The following is a 17351-nucleotide window of genomic DNA, read 5'->3' as shown; positions in this document are numbered from 1 at the left end:
TTCCTGCTGTGGCTTTCTGTGTAGGTGTAGATGAGAGAATTTAAGAAAAAGTTCTGCCATTCCTGAACAAGGAGCATTCAGAACCTTTTATTCTGGAATTCGAACTGATTTGCCTGAACTTCCTTGGTGCCGGACCATTTTAATGCCTTTTCATTTTAATGTCTGTTGTCATGTATGATTTTACTACTTCTTTTTTTTTTCGTCCAAAGTAGTAGATTGTGTCTGTGTTGGGATAATGAGAACAAGCTGCCTCTATCTACTATGCAACTAATAATATTAGCTGCTAAACCCTAATTCTTTGTTGTTAATCCAGGGGTTGACTACTTTCTGGAATTGTCAGAGTTTCCATATAGATCTTTCAATTTAGATGCAGTGTTTTAAAATGTCATGTGAGTTTGCTTGTTGTTGTTTTTTAACAGAGTATGCTTCTGCTGGCTCACTGTTTGATTACATTAATAGTAACAAAAGTGAAGAGATGGATATGGATCATATCATGACCTGGGCAACTGACATAGCTAAAGGTAAGCAAGACAAGTGGTGCATTACTATCCTACACAGCCAGCAAACTGTACAGCTGGAGATGCTTTCCTTATGAAGTTGGGGAAGCCCTTCCTACACTTCCTTATTCAAACTGTAAAAAAAACCCCAAACAACCAAACATAAAAATGCAAACCAATTTGCTGGGTTTTTATGAATCCAGAATAATTTCTGGGGTGAACATGGCTTCCAGGAGACAGTTTTACTTCTGATTTGCCCCTAATTCCCTAAACGGTAATTTTGCTGATGTAGAGTAATTATGAGGTAAAGTGCATAATTATCCTTACATTTGATTTGAATTGGGATGTTCAAAGGCTTATTCTCAGCAAACATACTGAAATTCTTTATATAATAAGGCAGAGCAAGCTGTTTTGTCCTTTGTGTTCTTTGTGACCACACAAGAATTAGTATAAACTAATGAAAGAACAGTGAATTCATATCTTGGCTTCCCTGTGTAGACACCACCTCAGAGAAAGTAACTAAATATGGCATTAAAAAGCATTAACATACCCATATAGATGCTCTGACGTATATATGAGGTTTTGCTTAGTGTTTTTTACTCTAAGGTTATGGGAAGCTGTGCTTCTCCTGCAGCATATCAATACGGCATAAAGGTATGCCAGCTCGTAATGAGTACAGTTAATGGGAACCAGAAAACGCGACTGCTGACACATGATGGCCACCCTCCACCTGCCTAACTAGATTGTTCCCTTGTTTTGTGTAGGAATGCACTATTTACACATGGAAGCTCCAGTGAAAGTAATCCACAGGGATTTGAAGTCCAGGAATGGTAAAGTAGAAAACCACTGAAACTCTCTGCTTTTACTGTTACCTCTTCATGTGGCATTTAAATCTGTACCTGAGCTTGAGAACAGGCAGAGCTAACTAATGCCTTGGCTGTTACCAAGCTGCACTTGTTAAGACACAGATGAGCCTGTTCTCCCCTCCCTATCCTGAGCCTGTTGGATATTCATTACAGTCCCTGGCATCATTTTGCACACTGTGAAGGGCACTTCAAGTTGTGTCTTGCTGACAATGATTGTACCCATCTTATCACCTATCAGACGTTGCCTGCACACCCCTCACTTCCTTTTTCTATTTGGAAAGGTTGAGTATCAGGAAAGGCTGGCAGACACCAGACACAATAGACTGGATAAGGCCTATTACTTCTTACCTGGAAAATCTAGTCTTTAATGTGGACTGTTTTGAGGTTTGACAGATAATTACACTTTTGAGTAATATAGGACATAATATTGTGGAGCTGCACTGGTTAGTCTGTACTTGGCAGTCAATGACCATTTATGAAATTTGCTGAACATTGCCTTTTAACTGGAACTTTCACTACTAGTGGTGGGATAGGAGGGACAGATTTTAATAACGCACGAAGGGAGATAATAGTCAAGAAGAGTCTAAATCTCACCTCAGTTTTAAGTTTTCTCCTTTTATTAAGGAATCTTCTATTCAGAGATCTTCTTGTTAAGGCTAACTACATTGGGGAGAAGAGAGTTTTTCTGTAATTTAGCTATAGTTGTGTTGCTGTCTTTGAACTCAGTAAGGCCTGAAGGGTTTTGCAGTTGTTCAGAGGCTTGCAGGTATTCATCAGCTCTCTAAAGCTTCTTAGAGAAACCCGGACAATCGTGCATGTGTGCATGTTCAGGTGCTGGCTCACCGTAGGATCATTTTTCTTGATAAAATGCAAGGTCTTTTGCTGTGAAAATGAGTTGTATTTATTTTTAATAGCATTCTTGTAACCTATTGTTTTTTCATTTTCAGTTGTTATAGCTGCTGATGGAGTGTTAAAGGTATGAGTGCTTCAGTTACTTGTAGAGAGATGCTGCTGCTTGACGATGTTTTGATGCCTAATTAATGAGTTTGAGGCTCTTAATATATTTATTTATTTATTTATTTTTGCCAGATCTGTGATTTTGGTGCCTCAAGGTTCCACTCCCATACAACACACATGTCATTAGTGGGCACTTTCCCGTGGATGGCCCCAGAAGTTATCCAGAGTCTCCCAGTGTCTGAAACATGTGACACATACTCATATGGAGTGGTGAGTGCCTCTCATTTCCCTGTGCGTAGTAGCAGATCTCCAGTATGACAGAATTTGGGTGAGGCAAGAACAGCAATTCTAAATAAGGACAACAAAAATATCACACTTTCTTTCAAAACTGACCCATATTTGATAATTATGTGCTTGAATATGATAGGAAGAACAGCATCTTGCATGTTTAGTGAGTTCCTTATCTGATTAGATTAACAGCATGTCAGTGTGGGAAGCGCATGTTTACCACAAACACTGAGCCTGTGTTGGAAGGCTTGCAGGAGCCGCCAATCTGCATCATGAATCTCTCTCTGCTTATGTTTTTTAGTGGAACAGAAGAGAAAAAGGTTGTGTTGCAATAGGTGTATAACAGGATGAACATCAGTTCATCAGTAGGATTCCACTTTCCGTAAAATGGAGTGTCACTGATTTGGTATTAAAAAGTAAGCCACTTCTCCATGCTTAATTGTTTAAAAGACCCTGCTATCATTAGCTCTGAGAATAGAGGCTGTACCTCTTGTGGAGGTAGAGGCTCCATCTTAAAAATACAGAAAAAGCCAGCATGGCTTTATCATTTTTCTGAAGGGAGAACAATTGGTTATAGCTCATGAGAATGTCAGGTTTGCAGGTACAGTAATGGAAATTATTTCACTGTGTCCATAGTTAAACTCTAATTTGGTTTTGCTCTGCAGTGCAAAATAGGCTAGAAATAGCCCTACTGGTGAGACCAATTGTGTACCTAGCCCCATAGTTTTTCAGTGAGAGAGAATAGTAAGGAATACGTTGAGGGAAAAAAGAAAAAGCAGTGGGTTGTAGTTCCCATACATATCTGTGTATTAACCATTTCTAGTGTTGTGATTCGATAGTGGGTGGCAGAATGAGGAATTATTTCAAGTTAAGTATTCCGTCAAGTGTTGCCTCTTTGAGGGATGGGAGGAGATAGATGTGAGGGAGGCACTGTGGTTTTAAGCTAGCACCTATGGCTATTCATAGCTAAGCTGATGTCCCAGTGGAAGGTGACTTAAACTTTTTGCCAAACAGTTGTTTATAGTGAAAAAAAACCTGTGAGAGATGATGTGCCGTCACTTACAAATGAAAAGTTGAAAGTTTGCAAGGAGGGAGAAAAAGGCTATATTGGCAGATTCAAAATCCTTGCTTGCTTAGCTGAACTAGGTCACAAACAGGAAGAGAATATAAGCTAACAAATGTAAATGTTAATGTAAACTGTTACTGGAAGCCATCACAATTTATCCACCGAAGAGAAACATTCCGGTTCGAAACAAAGCAAAAATGTCAGAGAAGAAATTCCAAACATGGTCTTACAGCTCAAACTCATAGTCACATAGTCATCTTGGTGTGAATTGGCTTTAAGTAATATCCTAGATGTGGGAGAAGGTAAGAAATTGTTTAATATCTTATCATGTCAAGTATTATCAGAGCCTTGGGAACAGTATGTTGCACATAGTTTATTTTTCCTTGTCCAAAAAGTAAAGCTCCTTCGGCAGTTCTGTGCTTGGAGGTAAAACTCAACTACCCCCTGTATGAAAACAATTCAGCATTACTGGAATATTTTAGTGTGGTTTTGGGTATATAGTGCTACTTCATTATGCCTAATAATATTTGACCCACCTTTTTTAATATATTGGTTTTGAGCTAATGTATTCTACTGTGGGTAGAAGCTTATGAGTTATAAGCACTTAGAAATGATTTTGTCTTTTTATAACTCCCGTCTTGGAACATCATCATTTTCAGAACAGATACAGGGGTAGAAATGAAAAGTGGCAGTGGCCCAATATCTCTGTTGATGAAATTACTGACATAGTGGGGTTATGCGAGCAAGAAATTGTCAGGATATAACATGGAAAGTTGGAATCCCCCTATAACATGTTAGACTATCAGAGAATTAGCTAGGAGACTGAAAACAATCTTAGAAAGGGTATTTTTGTCTCTTCAAATGATTATCTATAAAAACAAAATTTAAAGAACCCCTTTTCAAAGTGTAACACTTGCCAGCAGCTTTTGTGTTAGAGAGACAAATCTGCTTTTCTTCAGTTAAAGTCCTGTTAACAAAGAACAGAATCCTTTCAAATGTAAACTAGTAGGATGCTTGGAATAGATGTTCTGTTTGCAGTATTTGTTGCCTTCCTCATGGTTTTCTTTAATTTCTTTTCTGCTATTTCTTTTTTCCTGACTGGCTTTTCTTTCTGCAAACCAGTCTGTGATTTTAACTATTCCACTTAAGGCGTGCAAGAGCTTCTTTCTGTGAAGTGTTGAAGTCTTTCTGCAGCCTTATAAGTCTGAGTTGCTCCTCAACTGAAATGAATTTTCCTCTTTGTGAACAGTTGTATACATGTTTATGGCTAAGGTTCAGATTAGTTTGTTCTGCTCTTGACAGATGGTTAAACACTTCCGTATATTCTCTTTGAGATAAATAGGAAATAAATTATAACACTGCCATGAAATGCTCAAGATAAATGTTCCAGGAGATTTATTACAACACAAAGACAGATTTTGTTCTCTCCTTGAGCCATGCTGTGATTCTCTTTTCTAATCTGTTTCCAAATCCATACTCTAAAACACAGATACCAAGTGTTGTAAGTGACCAAGAAATTGACTCACGTCTTTGTATGTGTTGCTCAAAAATTATTCCTTGTTTTTCTCCAGATACGAAAATGTATGTGGAATAACAATCTTCACTCTAAAAGTGTTCTGAAATCATGAAGAGATATGCTCAGAATATCTTATTCTGACAAAATTGTAGCACACAGCAGTGTGTGTTTTGTGTATCAGTATAAATGTGTTTAATCATAGAAAGCTCAGGCAATGTGGCTCAATTATTTTAACAGTTACAATTACAAAAAAGTAAATCCATTAATTGGCTATTGGTATCATAGAGACTGCCATTAAAAGTAGCAGCTGTTATACTCCTAGCAATAGTTCATACATTGCTATAGCTATGAGAACATATGTTATTTATAGAGTGAATGTTGGCCGGCTCTGGGGGTTATCCCTTACTCTTTCTGGAAGGAATTATGAGATCTTCAACTTCCACTTGGATCAGTGCAGAGAAGACTGACCTGTTGGCAGTACCTCTAAGAGTGCAACAGTTCCTGCTCATGCTGTACTTCTGCTGATTGTGGCTTCTGACCCTCATCTGTGAACACTTAACCTGCTAAGAGAAAACACTTATTTTTTTCAGTGAAGGTGTTTGGAGTTCTTGCTTTTTCCCAAATTACTCATTTGGAGGTTCCCTGTCCTATATGATACTTTTGAGTCTTTGTTGTCTTTGCATTGGGGTGGGGATGTTGGTGTTTTGCTCTTTTGTTGGGTTTTTTCCTTTTGCTTGGAGTCACATAGTTGAGAGGATAAGAATTGAAATGCACAGCTGAGCTGACAGAATTAAGAGTGTGAGCTTTTTCTGAAGATCATGTAATTCTTATTCTCAGCTTCATGTAAAGGATGAACATTCATGTATTTGCCTCTCCTTTCTATTTCTCTGTATGCAAAGAAGAGCCAAACAACTTGAGGCCACAGCTTAAAAACCCCTACATTAAATGATCTTGCTTTGTTTTCCATCGTTATGTCTAGCTTGGATTTTTCTCTGTAAGCACCCACTGTCCATCATCACAGAGATGTGATGTGATCAGAAAAGTGGGTGATCCTCACCATTGGAGATGGGAGGGGAAGAGAACCACGTCAGTCTCAATTAAATTATACCAGAAATGGAAGATAGATTGATTTCCACATGAAGTGAGCTGGGGGGCCAGTTCTGAAAATGAGCAGGGTCTATCTTGCAATAGAGATGCCAGGGTAAGTCAGGCTGAGGTGCTTTTTCTGCTGCTGGATGACCCTGGGACCAGGAAGAGACAAATGGGAATGCAGAAGATAGATACCCATTTGCTGCTTTTTAGAAGACTGATAATGCAGACATTCACCATAGCTAGTGATTCAGGGTAGCTAATTCTTGAGATGGGGTTGAAGCTCCTGTAAAACTGAAGACACAGACGTGTCACCATTAGAAGGAAAGGCTTTATCTACACTGTTGGCCTGAATATGAAGTTTGCATTGATGTTAGAACATTTTCTAAACCTGTGTAAATGAATTCAAGGATTTCTGACATCCCACTTTTGTATCTTTTACTTTCTTCTACTATTACCAAAAATTAAGACACTAAGAAAAATTCTTCATATTGTGTCAGATTGCTGTTTTTCTTTTGAGCTCTGTGCAGTCTTGAAGTGTTTTAAGCTAGCTCTGTTGGGTTGGGAAGGCAGTGATCCATACATGGGCAGTGGAAATAAATAAACACTGAAAGTGTCATGATAAAGAAATTCAGTGCAAAATGTTCTGCACAAACTTATGTGCATGAATGAAACAAGACAACCCTTACAATTTACAGTCCTGTGAAAGAAGGATAGCAGACCAGTAGAGTTTTCCTGCTCAAGGCTCTTGGAGACATTTAACACGTATTTCATTATGTTCTTTACTTGGAAGATGTATTTAGATACTGCCCTATCTGATATGCAAACTTGAGTTTCTTCTTTGTGTTTTCCTGGTACAGCTGTATAGATGAGGTAGTTCTGCAAGGCTGCTCAACCGCATGTTTGATTTGGTTCAGGGGCTTTTGTTTTAAACTGCCTGTTTTGTACACTGCTTTATTCTCTGAAGTCTGTAGAATGATAAATTATTTCCTTCTCTCACAGTTAAATTTCCTTCTCTACCAGTAAAGAGGTTTTAATTGGAATTACAAATCGAGGTGCCTTTTTCTTCTTCTTCTTCTAAAAGGAATGAATTGAGATTTAAAAGGAATGAAGGAGATTTAAATACCTCTATGATAGCCTTCCCCATATATTTCTTGTTCCCAGGAAAACTGTCCTTTTACTTATTTTTTCCAGTATAACCTTACCTTTTCTAATCAGTCTTCTGACTCAAGCAGAATTATTCAAATAGGTCTATTGATGGAGTACCCTGTTCACTTGATTAAAGGCCCAACTCTGCTTCAGTGCATTTTTTTCTGCTTGAGCAGCATCTGCCAATATTCTCACATTTTCTTTCTAATTACCTTCATAGCTGGCCAGAATCCATTGAAAATTATATAGCTGGAATAAGCCTGGGTACTAACCCAAATAGTGAAGATATAAAGACTTGCATGAGGATCTTAATGTGTTTGGTCAGATACTACATAAATGATGTCATTTTTGTGGATACGCTTGGTATATGAGCAGAAGAAAAAGCTTATATGTAGCTACTTGTAACAAGATACGTATATGAATGTTCTGATTAAAAAAAAAAGCCAAAAGAAAAAAACCCAGATATACACAAGTTAAAATACAAAGTGCTTGTTAATTTGGTTGAGCTCCAACATGTAGTTCCAATGGCAGAAAAGCAAGTTGGATTGAAGATTGAACTCTTTTCTACAGAGCAGCTTAGATTCTCAGGTACTGTGCTACCAAAATGCTAAAAGCATGACGAATTAGGAGATCTTTCTATATCTAATGACAGTGCATCTATAAGATATCAAGGAGAACATGGTAATTTTCTATATGCTGTGTATTGTTTAGTTTGTCGTAATCATATACTTGGAGATAAACAATTACAGTTTTGCTTGCAACATTATATTTAATATTTTTATAGGCATATCATAGGAGCAAAATACCTTTTGGACCATAATCTGACTCCTGAGGAGCACTAGTTGCAAGCACACAGAAATAATCTTAAATGCAGAATGTCTGCAAGGCAAAGATGTGTCTAGTTGGGGCTGAGAAGGAGAGGAGGAGTTCATTGTCTTCCCAAGTCTCAACTGCCAAATATGAACTCTATAGTGTACAAAGAAAATAAAAAGCATTTTCCATTGCTCTCAGAAAATTGCAGGCATTAGACCCCATACAACCCAGTTTTTCATCTGGGCTTTTCTGTAGAGGAAAAAGCAGAAACATTCAAATTAATTTAGTGAGAGGATCTTGCACACAAACACTGGTCCAAGTTCCTGCAAATGGAAACTGGTTGCCTGATAATTGGATACAGAATAGTGCTATATCAAGGTTTAATAATGTATTTAAAATACAAAGTACAGAAATAAAAATTCTTTTCTTTTTTTCTGTTCCAGGTTCTCTGGGAGATGCTAACAAGGGAGGTCCCCTTTAAAGGCTTGGAAGGATTACAAGTAGCTTGGCTTGTAGTGGAAAAAAACGAGGTAAGACTACGTTTCTACATTCAGGTACATAGATCAGAAAACAGTATTGGGGTTTTGCAAAAGACTTTTTCATCTTCTTCAAATTGAAAGTAAGTTCACGCGTATGGAAAGATTAGCAGTAGGAGCTAACACAAAGGGTCAAAGTGATGTTATTCCTCATGAATGGACCCTTTACATCTAATTGTTGCAGCTTCACGTCGTGATGCTGTAGATCAAAAATTGTACAAGTACTGTACTAGTTTCTCAGTCTCAATTGTAAAACCTAGGGGTTTGTTCTTAGTGATGAAAGAAGCCATTGCGTCCAAGGTAGGGGAACAGTTTAACTCCATCTCCTGCGTTTAGGACATCTTTTTACTGGCCGGGAGTTGATATATCTGTAAGAGACCTTCAGCTACTTCAACTTAACTCTCCCAGCAGGAGTCACTATAGTACAAGAAACTGCCGCTTAGATGAAAATTTCAAAAATAAAAGAAGAAAAAATAGTTTTAAAAAAAGAGTGAAATTACAGTTTTGCCACCTACGTTCAACACTACATTGAAGATGAGCTCCTCACTGGTATCGGCAAGGCTGTGGCATAGCTGCAAGCCTCCTCATGCAGAGTCTTTCCATTTCAAAAGCACTTCAGTGGTGTAAACACCGTTTGTACAGTGTCCCCAGCCTCGCTTTTCTTCTCCTCACAAATTGAGGCTTTCAGTTAGTTGGACATGTGAGCGTATATCTGAACACATAGTCCCTTGATATCAAAGACAGTAACTACATTTAAAAAACATTTAAAGTTGTGACTGTACCACACACAGACAAGCATGGAAATCCTCCACAAAGATGAAACCTCCTCTATCTAGACACAGCGGAAGCTTGGGAAACATTACAATGGCAAGGCAGTGGCTGTACAATACAGGTTCCTATTATTCTACATAAACTGTTTCTCAAAATGCTTCAGAGTTAAACAGAGGAGTTAGGTTTCCTCCTCTTAGTTTAACATTTTTTGTTGGTGTTTTTTTTCCCCCTCTCTTTTTTTCTTTTATTTGGGGACTAGATTAATTCCAGTGAGTGATACTGTGATATACTGATTAGTTGGAAATGCTACACTAACAGTGCAAAGATTAAGACAGTGGTCTTCTGCAGCAGTTATCAGAGCAGGAGACACAATGAGACTCATTCTCCTAGTTTAGGAAAAGGCTCATACATCACTTTGAAGGAGGAACCGTAAAGCCTTCCACCAATAGTATTTCTTTACTATGCCTACCGTGTGCAGTTTCATTTAAGGGGTGCAGAGTGGTATAGAGAATGTTGTAAGGAGGTGTAGTCCTATGCTGAAAGATGTCAGAGGGTACAACACACATTTCTCTACAGTTTTCCAGAGCAAGGAACTGTGTAAAATACAGAATGAACAAAATGTGGACGTGATGACTATTTTACTCATGGCTGAAGAAACGTAAGGGGTGACATTTTCAGACAGAGCTGTTTGTCTGCCAGGTACCACTAGCCTGTTGCTACCATCCTCTTTGGAAGGGTGCTAGGGAGCTTGGAGGGCATTAACACTTGCTTAGGTTTTTTTTATTTTTTCTGGACATGACTTAGGGAACATGCCCAGCATAAGCCTTGTAAAAGTCAGCTTATGCTTCTTTTCTTCATAGTTTCTATGTCCCAGAGCAATGTGTGAGGGTCAGGTTCTGATCTCAGTTAAATCTGTTGACATCAGTGGAGTTGCATGGTTCCAATTCACAACAAAACCGAATCACTGTTGAGCCAGTACTTCATTTTTTGTACACAAGGCTCTTGTTAGAATCATTGTGGGACTGAGGCCAAAGCATAATTGCGTAGGGGGAAAAACGCTGCTTTGCAAAGCCTGAACCCAACAAATGAAGTGGACTTTAAGGATTCTGTATGGGTCTTTTTCATCTCTGCATAATTTCACGGTGTTATTTTTATTCTGGTAGAGTTTCTTTATAATTACAAATTCTTTTTAATCCAGAAAACAAAAACATGAGAGTTCAGGTTATGCTAGGCATGATCTCATAATAAATTACCACTGAGAAACATCATCTTTATTATTATATGACACTTCTGGAATCTGCTACCTCTCTAATATGTGACAGTTAACATTCTGCACAAGAGAAACACGTAAGTGTTGATTTTCCACCTCCTGGAACAGTGAGGGTTACAGACAACTTCTGTAGCAAGACTAGCCAGTGTATTTTTAGGCTAATGACTCAACCAGAGATCAAGCACCAGTACAATTTGTTTATGCATTGTACAAATGTCTGTGTAGTTCTCGCGCAGAAAGCTTTGCACCTTAAGGTATTACATAATTTTAATAATCATACTCCTGTGGTGCCCTGGCTCTGTATCTCACGTGTCCAGTTTTCATGGTGTTCAAGTGCTTGTGCAGCAGAATTTGTTAACTCTTACTTTGGCTGCTGTGACTTACAAGGCTTTGCAAGACACGTTGCAGTAATGTAATGGTACAATTTGACACAACTTGCTCTGCTTTGCTTCTGAAATGCCAAGACTAGGACAGATTCAAGGGTATTCTTGGCAGGTTGGCCTAAACAGGACTGTAATACCTGATTCTCACCTGTTACAGGACAGGTTGACCACTGACAAGCTTTCTCCAGCTTGACCACTCTTACATTAGGACCCGTTTTCACTGAGGAACTCGTTTTTTATCTACTTTTTTTTAAACTGAGTATGAAACATCTGAAGTCAGTTAACTGCCTGTCCTCGACCCTTAACACTGCCTTGGAGAGAGCAGAGGATCTCCTTATATGTATAATGTTGCTGGGATGCACGTTTAATCTCAGCTGGAGACACTTCAGTATCTGGGTGTGCATCCATGAGAATGGATTTGCTTTTAGGCTTTCCAGTGTGGAGGCAGAGTCTTTAAACTAAAAGTCCTCTAAGACTGATTGAAGGAATCTGTTAATGGTTTAAAACTCTCAGCCAAGGAAACCAAACACGCTTCCAGCCAATTCTTTGTAGATAGTGGTCCTGACTATAACCAGCAACTCCTTGTCTTCAGTTACCAGGAAATATTTATATGAGTTCACCGTGCTCTGTGAGTGCTCTCTGAGAGCTGCATGTCCTCATTAATCCTTCTGACCACAGGCTCATGAAACGCCTCTTGTGTCATGTAGATCTTCACTTAACTCTTTTTAATATAATCTATATTACAGCCTTTTGTAATATCAAAAGTATAGTATTGTACAGCTGGATCATCTGTGTGGGAGAAAGGAATCAAGGCAGGCTTTACGTTATACCTATCTTGATGAGCATCTTCGAACACCATGCAGTAACATCCACAAACTATTATGTTTTAGTATTAAAATTGCCTTGTTTTCACTCTGAGCTTTCTTAAGCAACTCCATTTATGCATTTGTTCCATTCTTTCTTTATAGCTCTATTAATTAATCTGTACATCTTGCTAGTGTTAGTGATTTTGTTTTTTCTTTTTAATAGGTCAATCAGTTTTTATATTGCATTTAAAAGAATGAAGAGTGTGTTTTACTTCTTTTAATTGCATTGCTTTTATAGCAAATCTGTCAGCAGCGGCTTAAAGGGAAATGTTTTCAATAACTGGTACTTTCTCTTTCCTTTAGAGATTAACCATTCCTAGCAGTTGTCCCAGAAGTTTTGCAGAACTAATGCACCAGTGTTGGGATGCTGATTCAAAGGTAATTTAATTTCTCTTTGATTTCTACATCGCCACGCCTCGTTTTGATAAGTGTTTCTTTGGGGGACAAGTCCCAGCTAACACCATTGCTGCAAGCTAGTAGCCCTATTTCTTCACAAAGATAGCTCTGGCTGTTTTTTTGTAATGTATTTTTTATATATATTTATATGTATATAAAAGGGAAGGGAAAGGCAAATCATTCTCTTTTCCTCAAGTCAAGGCACCAGCAAGAACTTTGTTCCTTTAAATTCAGAAGGAAGTTAACCACTGTTCGAGAGCCAGGTGAATTATAGCACTTAGGTGCTCTAAAGCTAGAACTTATTATTACCAGAAAGTAGCCGTATAAGAGCGATACGAGAAAGGAAATTTCCCTTCTTGGTGTCTTTTTTTTTTTTAAGCAAGGAGTTGCTTTCCTATAGAATAGCCTGAGATCTGTTATCAGTGTGTGGTTTCCACACGAACATCCGGTTAAATACCGTTGCCCTAATATCACCCTCTTTATCCTCTCCAAGAAGGGACGGTAGATAAATGCTTTGAGTCTTTGAATCTACAAGTAGACTTAAGTTCTAGGTCAGTAAATTGCTGAAGAGCACTTTCCATTGGTAACTACATATCAGCTTCTTTTCTATAATTGCAGGACATACTAGATCAGCTAGCTCTCTGGCTTGCTTTAGCCACTTACATGTGTCCAGAAGGCTGCTGCTGTATTTCAAGGAGAGGGAGGGATCTGGATCTGCATGCTGTAAAAGAAGGATCAGGCTGAGTTTTGTCTGCCTAAGTAATGCGCCTGGGTGTGGACGGTTCCTGGGAGCATTGTTTCCAGAGGCGCCTCTGATGTGTGCAAAGAGTGAATCCCACGTTAGATGGGGTTTTCTCACAGTCTGCTCTTTGCTACTTTTTTCATGCAGCTTCTCTTCTGTTAGGCAATTGCAAGCACTTTGTTCACATGACTGAAATGGAGTGATCTCTGGTCACAGTTTGGGCATGTGACTGACATACTCGGTCACGTGTTGGGAAAGGGACGCTACTTACAGCTCTCAACATGCCTTGATAAAAGCCTGTGTGGCCTGCATGAGCCAAAAGATGGAGCACACTCCTCTGTAATACTGCTGTGTGTGACGCTCCCTTTTCGTTAGGATTAGCTTTAGAAAATCAGATAGTTGATGTATGAACAATTTACTGAAGGTCAGGCAGGGGTGAGCTTGAGGATGTCAGCTGCTCAAAAGCAATTGCTAACATGCATACTTTCAGCCTGCAGAAAGCACAAGGTATCTTTAGGTGGCTTACCCCTGAGAAAAGAGGGATGCCCATTTACTGTGGGGTTAAGGAATACACTTGGAAAGCTGCTGCAGAGCGGCTGGAGTGTCAGACGCTGCTCACACCATAACTTCCTCATGGGAATGGACAGATTTATTAACTTTGCTTTGAATTCTTAAGAATTTCTTCATACGTGGAGAAAAATGTCTATAGGGCATTGCTCCACATGATACTTGTGTGTAGTGGTACTCTTTATACAGTTTAAAGTGTGCTAGTTGAAACAAACAGCCCCTAGGGGTTCAAAGCATTTTACTAAAATGTTAATTACTAATTATTTTAAGTTAGTAATTATTAAAGAACAATCTCTAGTAATTTAAAGTATCTTAAATAACCACTTCCACATGTTAAAATCCCTATCAAACAAGCTGCTTGAGTACTAGATAACTGTACAAACAAGGTTGCTCATCACTGATGCCTTTGTTTGATGGGGTTACTTGGTTTTGAAACACAGGTGAGTGGTTCTTTCTCATTTCTTCTGTTCCTTCAGTTTATCCCCATTTTAATGTAAAAAATATTTATAAATTACTGAATATTTTAATGGAAATAAGAAACCTGGGAACAGAGAAGCAGCAAGAAGGGAAAGCCATATGGATTAAATATCCTGGGTTTATGCAGACCTGTTTAGTAAGAAATACTGAGTGGAAGGAAACAGTAAAATCATTAGCCAGAATTATTTCTAGAGGGGCATATGCTTTAATGATTTCGGTATGAGACATCACAGATATAAAGGGAAATAATTGTCAAAGGCGACTCATGCCTTGATATTTTAAGAATCTTTTAAGTAATCTTTTTAAGTAATAACTCGAGATGCCTGACTTTCTAGAAAGTGTGAAGCAGTCATCCGCTGGAAGTAAGACTTTTTTTAAAAAAACAGGTTCTCAGCTTGAGCTCCCAATTTCAACAATCACTTTTTGCCGGTTTTAACCAAGGTATCAGTCTGCACTTAGAGTGCATTTATTAAATCTGAAATTATCCTTGCCTAGGGGGAAGAAACCAACAAAACCCACATGGCAGTGTAGGCTTGTGTCTTCCTATCAGCTTTGTCTCCAGGGGAAGTTGGTACCTGTAAATCTGGTAGCTACAAAGCTGGCAGGGTAGCTGGTGACTGTTCAGAGATGAACAAGCTACAGTACTGTGTGACTGTGCGTTTGTTCCAGCTCTAGTTGCATTAACTCAACAGCTCCTTTGCCTGTACTGTAGAACTCAGAATACGTGTGTTGCTGTTCATCCCAGATCAGTTAGTGCTTTCACCTGCCCTTTAAAGAAGCTCTGTTCTCTGTCATCATCTCCACTCGTTACCCCAGAGAGGCCTAATGGTAGTGTTGACTGTGCTCACATAATATCAGTCCTACCCTATACTTCCCACTGTACCTCTGAGAAAGAAGGAGCAAACAAAACTCATGGAAGTATTTTGTAAAAGAATCCTCAATAAGCCATAAAACGTTGCAATTAATGTGGTATAGCTTTTCTTTCCGAAAACAGAATTAGTTAGTACAAGCACACTACCATCTGTTGGACGGTATGTAGCAGTAGCAGTACCCAGGTATATTGGTGGGGAGCTGTGATCTCCTGTCTGGCAGCTTCCTCACCATTTGGGAGGCTCTTGAATGGCCTCAACAGTTCACATCCACTGGGGTGGTTACAAGAGATGCAGCTGTCGCAACAAGAGTGAGCCTGAGGATTGTTGGAAGGTTCTCCTGCCTCAAAGCTGCAGCAGAGTTGTCTGTCCTGGTTGGTGCCAGAGGTGAATTTTGTGCTCTGTACCTCCAGTGCGGCAGGCTCCCTGACCAGGAGTGTTCTTCCAGTGTTCAGAGGGTTTGCTCAGCCCTGGCAGGTGCAGCAGCATCATGTATGTAGGGGGAGGACTGCTGCCTGTAAGTACAGAGAGACCCTGCTGGGTTTCCACACAGGGATTAGATCAACAAGTGCAAGCGATGTGCTGCTGAGTAGACTGCTGCTGCCATGATGCTTTGTGCTCCAGGTTGTTGCTTCATGGACGCTGAGCTGAGTGACAAACTGCATAAGCTCACAGTGGATGGGGCAAGTGCTGTCTGTTCAAAGAAAATCCACATACCTAATCCAACTGTCCGTTGCCTGAAATCATGGAGATGGCCCAAAAAATGACAGACAAAGCCTCCAGTCTGTAACTATTCGGCTGCACCAAATAGCGCAGCGTTACGGTATAAGAGAGCTTGTCTTTTTTTTGTTAGGCATTTGACACTTTTTCATGCTGTTTGACATTTAAAATAAAGAAATTGTCTTTCTTTTATAATGTGGAAATCACTTGGATCTTCCTGGGAGAGACACCTCTGCATTGTTCCTAATTGTTTTTGTGCTCCCAAATTAAAATGCACGTTTTAATTGCGGCATCTGTAATTTTAGCAGAAATGGTATAATTACAGGCGCGATAGAGAGAGAATGTGCATCATCCCTTTATTATGTGTCTACATTTTGTTTCAGCCTTTTGTCTCAACCTTGTCTGGGGTCTGTCAAACAGACTAACAGAGTCAGCGCTCTCTCAAGAAACACATTTAACTGTGGCTTTTTCAGTTTTGTTATTGTCCTATTTCATAGCTGCCTTTTGGGACTAGGGAGAGTAGAAAATACAGAGGAGTTGCAATTGCTCTCCCTGGCTAGTAAGCCCAGTGGGTGCTGGATAGAGAGCCCTGCAGCTGACATGAGCTGTGCTGCTAGGTGAGACATCCTCATCTAGCGTCAATCTTCATTTCTTCCCTGGCTGCTCCTGAGGTGGCTAAGGGAGAGGTTTTGCTGGAAAGTCTGTCCTTCTCTTCAAGAACTGTAGCCAGAACCCCATTTTTGATGGGCAGCTGAATAGCTTGTTCATGCATTAAAGAGTTTGGATTTCTACTTGTAAAAGACTGTCTGTCTAAGTACCCGTTGCTAATGGGTCCAGCCTTCTCTTGTTTGGCAGGGTTTTCCTTCTCCGCTTGAGGAAAACTTTTTTCTTTCAAATTAAGAATCTTGATTGTTCTTGATGCTACTAATGTTGTTTAATGGTTTATTGAGTACCAAAAGGTTTTACTGGTATACATGGAAGACTAAGGTAAGGCTTGAGTCCTACTAGCTTATGTGATTCTTTCCAGACTGACCTTTTCTTCAGTCGGAAGAACAAAAAAAAAAAAAAAGCCCAACATTTACGAATTTATAGTCCTCTTGTAGGACACTGTGTTCATAAAGCAGCATCCCAGTTTCTGTTCCTTGCAGTCTTTCAACTGAAAAAATCCTGTAAATTATTTAACACGGTAGTAGTTGTATATGAATGCCAATGCTGTGTTTCGTTTTGTTTTGCTGTTTTTTTGTCTTCAGAAAAGGCCATCTTTCAAGCAGATAATTTCAATCCTGGAATCTATGTCAAATGACAGCAACCTTCCAGACCAGTGTAACTCATTCCTGCATAACAAGGCAGAGTGGAGGTAAGTTTCCTTCCTCCCAAGATGAAATGATGTGGTTTGCCTTTGAAATGGTGTAAGTCTGTGTTCTTTTCAGAAAGACATCAGGCTCCAATGAGGTATTGGTAGAAAATATCTGTGCTTGAGGTATTTTTAGAACGCAACTTACCTTGTTGTTTT

At 39.2% G+C, this 17351-nt stretch overlaps 1 protein-coding gene across 1 annotated transcript; it reads left to right on the top strand.

Annotated features, from left to right (window-relative positions):
- Nucleotides 1–382: 382 nt before the first annotated feature.
- On the top strand, nt 383–17199 carry LOC104496540 (mitogen-activated protein kinase kinase kinase MLT-like). Its single transcript, XM_010139675.1, has 7 exons — nt 383–521; nt 1262–1327; nt 2311–2339; nt 2453–2590; nt 8685–8771; nt 12371–12445; nt 17089–17199. Exons 1-7 carry the CDS (start codon nt 383–385, stop codon nt 17197–17199), a joined length of 645 nt encoding a protein of 214 aa, XP_010137977.1.
- Nucleotides 17200–17351: the final 152 nt, after the last annotated feature.

This window comes from Buceros rhinoceros, unplaced genomic scaffold (genome assembly GCF_000710305.1).
Source record: "Buceros rhinoceros silvestris isolate BGI_N320 unplaced genomic scaffold, ASM71030v1 scaffold43330, whole genome shotgun sequence".
NCBI lineage: Eukaryota > Metazoa > Chordata > Aves > Bucerotiformes > Bucerotidae > Buceros > Buceros rhinoceros.
Note: the sequence above shows the minus strand (reverse complement) of the source record. Positions and strands in the feature narration are given on the sequence as shown.